At 34.2% G+C, this 7220-nt stretch overlaps 1 protein-coding gene across 3 annotated transcripts; it reads left to right on the forward strand.

Annotated features, from left to right (window-relative positions):
- The first annotated feature begins 356 nt into the window (after positions 1–356).
- On the forward strand, positions 357–6927 carry LOC130944791 (protein PNS1). 3 transcript variants are annotated; one of them, XR_009072153.1, is made up of 6 exons: positions 357–524; positions 612–968; positions 1054–1971; positions 3308–3541; positions 4863–5804; positions 6086–6927. XR_009072153.1 is itself a non-coding variant. In XM_057873325.1 (5 exons), exons 1-5 carry the CDS (start codon positions 507–509, stop codon positions 5037–5039), a joined length of 1704 nt encoding a protein of 567 aa, XP_057729308.1. In that variant the 5' UTR covers positions 357–506; the 3' UTR covers positions 5040–6927. The 3 variants fall into 3 exon arrangements, 2 of the variants coding, with proteins under 2 accessions (XP_057729308.1, XP_057729309.1); XM_057873325.1 differs by having other exon boundaries at positions 4863–6927; XM_057873326.1 differs by having other exon boundaries at positions 1057–1971; positions 4863–6927.
- The last annotated feature ends 293 nt before the right edge of the window (positions 6928–7220 follow it).

Below are 7220 nucleotides of genomic sequence, written 5' to 3' on the forward strand. Positions count from 1 at the left end.
ATTTTTTTTATTCTAAGTTTCATATCATCATATATCATCGTGCCAATTACCTAAAAATAAAATTCCTGTGTGAGAAGTGAGAAGGACGCACGCCCTTAATGACCTAAAGTCTCTTTATCCTATCCACCTAACAAAACCACACACACAACGAGCCCCATTCCCACGTGCTGTGTTTTTCACTTTTTTCTGACACGTGAACAAGTTGCTGTCTGCCCTGTGGCCTGTCCCGCAGCCACAGGCGCGTTCCACCACTCTCTACTGCATCGCGTTGGTTCCACAAAACCCCTCGTGGGTCCTACGTGGCATTATTACTACACTTTATGCCGAGGCACGGTGTAAATAAATAAACAAAAATTTGATAATCCAAGTCCAAAATGAAAACAACAATGAAAGCCAGTAACGTCATCTACCAAATTCCACAACACCAACATCATCAACAATAATATTCCAAATCACCAACACCGTCACGCATCACCACCATAGGAACTAGCCTCAAGTTTCATCAAATGGGTGCTGCTGAACCAGTAATGAAATTTCCATTTTCTTTTTTAAACAGCTTGCTATTTATATATGCAAAGTTCGTTCGTTCTAATTTTTTGGGTATGTGGTAGGTGGTTGAGAGAAGGAATGAAACTGGGAATGAAGTTGAAGTGAGAGAAAGGGATGCAAAGATAATTGAGGATTTGGAGAAAGGTGAAGTGGGTTTTGAAGAGAGAGTGATTCACCATGAAAATGAAGGTAATAATCAGCAGCGTGATAATAACAATCATGAAGAAGAATTTCAGCTCCCAATGTTCCAAAGGTTGAACCCAACAAACCCTTTAAGGATAGTGATTAACAGTAACACCAGAGTTGCAGCTCCTTCCCCTCCTTCTCATCAATCTCAACGCTCTCACCCTCCTCCTCCTCCTCCTTCTCGTTCTATTCCAACTCCATCTCCCATTCCTATCCCACAACAACAACATCAAGTACGTAACTTGCATTTTTGGAACATGTTTTACCTTTTTAAGCTTTAATTAGTTGATTCTGTTTATTTGTTGTTTCCTTTTTCAGCAGCATCAACCGGTGACTTTGAATTCTAAAAAATATACCAACAGAATATCCTTGTTTCTCTTTGTTCTGCATATGTTCTTGGCAATTGTTCTTGTCTGTTTTCTTGTGTTCAAGGGGGTCCAAGGTCTCATCCAAGCATCAGATTCTTCCATGAAAAGAAAAGAAAAAAATGTTTTAAAGTATTTGCTTCCTCAAGTGGAAGCTGCATCTTTCATGAGCATCATTCTTGCATTTGTTTGGCAAGAAGCAATCAGGAAATGGCCCACTTTTATGGTCCATTTCATATTATGGTGCACTTTTGTTATGTCCCTCGCCGCAGGGATTCTATTAATCTGCTTCCAGATGCCTCCCTCTGATGCTGTTGGTGTGTGTTTCATTGCATTCGCAATCGGGAACGGCTTGTATGCTTGTTGGGTTAGTCATAGGATCAAGTTTTGCTGCAAAGTCTTGAGTCTTTCACTTCAGCCTGTGGCTAAATTTCGCGACTTGAACAAGACTACATATCAGATGCTTGTGGCCGGGTTCTTGTGGATATCCTTGTGGATTCTAGCAGTGATTGGGTCATTGAATTTCTATTTCCCACCTTTGATTATCATTGCCTTGGTGTTGAGCTTGGCTTGGACCACAGAGGTTATGAGGAATGTGGTTAACATCACAGTTAGCAGGGTTATTGCATTGTATTACTTGAGGGGAATGCAGTCTAGTACCCAATTCTGCTTCCTCAGAGCGATGACTCGGAATCTTGGAAGTGCTTGTTTGGGGTCTCTGTTTGTTCCTGCAATTGAAGCACTGAGAATTGTTGCCAGGGCTCTGAATTTGCTTGAGGGGGAAGATGAGTTCATGTTCTGTTGTGCTCATTGTTGCCTCAATGTCATGGAATCGATTTTTAGAAATGGCAATGGCTGGGCATATGTACAGGTAATTTTGCAAAATAAATTAGTAATGGCAAAACTACATGCACTTGTGAAGTTGATAGTTGAAAATCGTTAGATGATAATTTAGTCAAACATGTCAAAAATCATATAACGGTTTTCAATTATCAACTTCTCATGAAGACAACTGCATGAAAGTTTTCGTCATTAGTAATAGCTAGTAGCTACGCATAATCTGCATATTATTATGTTACATAATGAATCTATGTCATTTGGTGTTTATGAATTGTTAGTCTTTGATTAGGAATAAAGTACCAAAATTATGCACAAATACTATGTCTCTGCCAATATTATCTATGGAAGAACCAAAATATTCAGAAGCCTTAAGGAAAATTATCCACCAAAGTTCATGTCGCCAACAAAATTACTCAACTTTTGGGTAGGTTGTCAAAAGAATCAATGCTTTTGGGTATGCTGGAAGAGTTTTTGTTCTTCCATGATAATTGTCATAGAAAATAATCCTTTATTGGTAAGTTTGGAACTAAATTACTCCTTTGCCTAGTATTAAAATTGAAGCCTGATATTCAGGATTGGCTGGTTCCAGATAAGAATGGAATCTGTATTTCTTAATGTTAAAATTGAATTTTCATTCTACCTAAGTAGCCAACATTTATCTGGTTTCAGAGTTCAGAGGACAGGAAATTGCATTAAATATTTTTTTCATTGAATACTTTTATTTGTAAATTGAATAGTTATTTCACAAAAAATTATTGAAATAAAAGATTCTTGTTTGTATATGGTCCCTACTGGGTTTCAAATAGCGTTGTAATAATTTTCCCTTGTTCTGAAGGTATTACCTAGCAATCACTATCTCATAGTTGGTGCTGTGAAAGTGATCCTCTTCCCTCAATTTTATTCAACTTAATAAATTATTAAGCTTGAATGCATGATAAAAATTCATGATTTAGGAAGTTATTTAGGCAAATTCTAGTATGAGAACGTTTTGGTGGCTGTCATGGCTTATATATAAGTGTTATTAAAATTAAAGTCACATTTTTTTTATATTTTGGTAACACTTTTTTTCTTTAGTAATATTTTTAAAGCGTTGTTAAATAATAAAAAAACATAATTTTAATTTTAGCAACATTTTCTAAGATACTGTAGCCACCATAGCATAAGCATCCTAGAATGCGCCTATTATTTATCCCTTGTTCTTAATTAAATGCCACCTACACTTTTTGGGTGCATCAAAAAGTGAATATATCTAGATATTATAAATATCTCCAAATAACCAAAAAGCCAAGGTGACAATTAATAAAGAACGGAAAGCATACCTAAATTACTTTTGGATCTTATCTGGATTTTAATAATTCATGTAACAGATAGCAGCATATGGAAAAGGTTTTGTAATGGCATCTCAAGATACTTGGGCCCTTTTTGAGAAGGAAGATATGGTGCCGATTGTTGACTCAGATATAACAAGCTCAATTTGTTTTCTTACTGGAGTTTGCAGCGGTTCTATATGTGTCATTGTGGTGGCTGCTTGGACCTATCATGTGCACCGAAGTTTCACAGCCACTTTGTCACTCCTCACATTCTTCATTGGATACCTTTTGGTTTGTACCCTTTGTTTGACCTACCTTTTCTTTTCATTACTTTTTGTTTGGTTCAAAATCATTAAATTAAGGAATCTAATTGAACTGCTAAGTAATAAATTTTTTGATAACTAATAGTAGGAAAAAAATGAGTAAAATATATATTTTGTCCCTAAAGTTTGGTAAAAATTTTTAAAATATCCTTAAATTTTATGTTGTTTTAATTTTGTCTTAAAATTTTTCGATTTGCATCAAATATACTCTTAACAGCTAAATTTTCAAAAAATTTAAGACCAATCTAATAATTTTTATTTTCTCTATGGTGTAAATCTTCTCTTCCTCCATCATATATGGTAAAGTGAAAATTTACACTTTGGATATATTAATTCCTAAAGAAAAAAAAAACCAATAAAATCTTCCAAGATAGCAGAGGTGGAGATACTACCTTCAAATTAGCCTTGATGATTAGGATAGAAGATTTTAATTTGAAGTAACTTTTTCACATTTGTTATCCTAAAGACTTTATTATTATCTTTTTTAGGGAATAATTTATCTAAAATGTAAATTCTCAATGATTTATTTGTCATTTTATTCTATTATTAAATAAAAAATGCTACGTACATAAAAATCAATAATCAAATCAACCACTATGAATTTATACATCAATACATATAGTGTTTAATTTAGGGTAAAACACTTAATTAAACCAAGTACCAACCTATATTACACAAAAGTCTCAAAACGAATAACGTTACATCATTACATGTATGTCTCTATTCATATTTCTATATAAATCGAATTGATTGAATTCGATTTATATATTCTGATACTAAATCGAATCTATTAACATCGATTTACATGAAATCTTACTAATTCGAATCATATTGATTCGACTTAGTATCAGAATATATAAATCGAATTCAATCAATTCGATTTATAGAAAATATGAATGGAGGCATATATGTAATGTTATTCGTTTTGGGACTTTTGTATAATATATTATATTTTTATTGTGTATTTAGTATTCTAATATATATTTTACACAAATTGATTTTTTAGTTGATATGTTTTATATTCTTACCATCCAATACATATCCGCTTGTAATAATAGATACTCCTTTTCCTCGAGTTGCAGATTGAAAAATCGGTTCTATTCTAAGAGAGTTATATTCTTTATATGCCTGTGGTATCTCACATGGTCGGATAAGATTATCTCCAATTAAAATATAATATATAGTGTACCAAAACCAATTAAATAAAAAAAGAACATCATTGTCAAATTCATAATTTATTGGCATGTGACGAACCACTAACATTATATATAAACTTGCTGACAATGCAGACTAGGATAGCGATGGCAGTGCCTCATGCCTGTGTGAGTTGTTATTATGTGTGCTATGCCGAGAATCCAGAGAACAGGCTATTTGACAAAACAATAAAGGATCGTCAAGCCTTGTTAAAAACAGGCCGTGATGCGGTTGTGCCTACTCCAAGGATTAGGAGGAATACAAGGAGTTAACTTGCGTTGTGTTAATTTTAACATTCTCTTCTTGCACTGTGCATATTTCAAACTTCATAGAGTAGAGAGTACAGTCTTCAAGATGTTGCATAGCTTTTGGTTGTACAAAAAATGTGGGATGTGGAAGTTAGGTCAATGAATTATAATAATACCACGATGGCATGATGAGGTGGTTTCGCTGGGAATAATCCATTATAAATTGAAGGAATGTGGACCAAATGGGATTAATCAACACGAGAACTAAAAGTTAAAAAAAAAAAATGACTTGCGGGCTGTAGCATCTAGCATGTAATTGACTCAAGTGTTTTTTTTTTTAATTTTTAATTATACGGAAGAAGAAACTTTCACTCATAAACACAATTAACCGGCATTTATAAATAACAAAAAGAAAAATTAGTTTTACAATTTAAAAGGAATATAAATATTTATTATGTTGAACTATAAACTAAAAAGAGACATAATATTCGATTACAACTAATTTTAATTAGTAGAAATATAGACAAATTTAAATCTTTTATTTATAAATCTACATAGATATATTGTAATAGAAGAAATTATCCATCTGAACATTTTAGTGATTCGTAAATATCTTCATGAATAAAAAGCTTTTTTCTAAATATTTTGTTATGGTTATTAATGAAAAGGAGGAGATGCATGAAGAGAATGTCACAAATTGTAATACTGAATTAGTTATAAATAGCGGGACCAAGGCGTAGTGCGAGAAAGAAGACTATTAATGGGAGGTTGTAAGGTTATGCTCTTTAGGTGTGTGTGGTAAATTCTCTCTGATGACAACTTCTCTAAACCTTTTATTCTTATATTCTTCTCCCTGCTACTCCCTTTCTTAATTGTTAAATCTCTTCCTCCCCTTCCAAGTCCCTTGATAGATGCTCGCTGTAGCTGAGATGGAGCTGAACTTTTTTTTCTTTAATTCCTTTATGACTTCATTCCTTATTATCACATCATTTAGTACTTAGTCAATTTATTGTTCCATTGAAATTGCTGTTACTTTTTCATAAATAATTAAATAAATATTTTTTTATCAGTGAAATTTTCTACTACAACACCCTTCCATTGGTGCTTTTCATTGACCATGTCTGTTGCGGACAACACGAGGATGAAAGGCATGGAGGCGGATATTAAAAAAACTTTACCAGATGATTGAATCGGCATCAAAGGAACATAGAACAAAGAGGGCCAGAGCCTCTGAAGCTATGAATCTCAAATTTGACGCGCTTCAATCCTCTATTACGCAACTGCTCCACAATCTGCCCGCTCTAGCTCTCCTTCTCGTGAGTTCTCACATGGTGCGAGCTCAGCCGGGGACCTACCATTTCGTGTGGGATTGCAACCCTAAAGGGTGAACGTGATCTGTCAAAATTTGATGGGAGTGATGCCTTGGGTTAGATTTTTTTCATGGATCAATATTTTGATGTCTTCGAGTTCCCGATGAAGAACAGGTAGGTTTAGCAATGCTTCAAATGTCGGGATCATCCATTCCATGGTTTCAATTATCACAGCGAGCGGCACAGTTTTGTTCTTAGACTCAACTTAAGAGGGTGATCGAGCTCGAGTTCGGACCTTCATTGTAGGGAATTGCTCTTCAAGCTTTAACAACATAAAACAGTGAGCGAGTATTATTCCGAATTTGTTGCTTTAAGTAATTGTATTCAAATTGAACCGCATGATACCCTTAGGGACTGTTTTATAAGCAGATTAAGATAGGATATTCAAAGGAAAGTGAAAGTTCAGTGTCCTCCAAGTTTGATGCGTGTTGTGACTTTGGCGAGTTTTATAATAATTTCTCGCATTGCTCTACGAAAAATGAGTTGTTCTTTGTTTCGCATAATAACAAAACCTTGGAGAAATGAAATTTTTTAATCCTTTAGATGCTGTGAACTGTTATGAACTTCCTCAACCTCCTAGTAATTCTACATCAACAACTTCACTGAAGTTGAGATGTCAAATTTGGATTAGCACGCTCCTCCAGCTTAACAGTCTCTATATCCACTACCTCTACCCCATGCAACTCAACTACTTTATCAAGCTCACTGTTTTTTTTTCTTAACACTTGATAATGGATTTGTTTTGTAATATTTCGATATTTTTCATAACTGGATCCAAACAAGGATGTAAGATAAATTTTCTTTCTTGATCTCCATCTCCTCTTTCCACCTCTTC

The sequence above is a fragment of the Arachis stenosperma genome, chromosome 8, assembly GCF_014773155.1.
Source record: "Arachis stenosperma cultivar V10309 chromosome 8, arast.V10309.gnm1.PFL2, whole genome shotgun sequence".
Taxonomy (NCBI): Eukaryota; Viridiplantae; Streptophyta; class Magnoliopsida; order Fabales; family Fabaceae; genus Arachis; species Arachis stenosperma.

What these genes read in the sequence shown, in the direction of transcription:
- LOC130944791 (XM_057873325.1), top strand. An exon ending in TCCCACAACAACAACATCAA is followed by an intron (nt 969 to 1,053) that starts GTACGTAACTTG and finishes TTCCTTTTTCAG; the next exon opens with CAGCATCAACCGGTGACTTT. An exon ending in ATGGCTGGGCATATGTACAG is followed by an intron (nt 1,972 to 3,307) that starts GTAATTTTGCAA and finishes TTCATGTAACAG; the next exon opens with ATAGCAGCATATGGAAAAGG.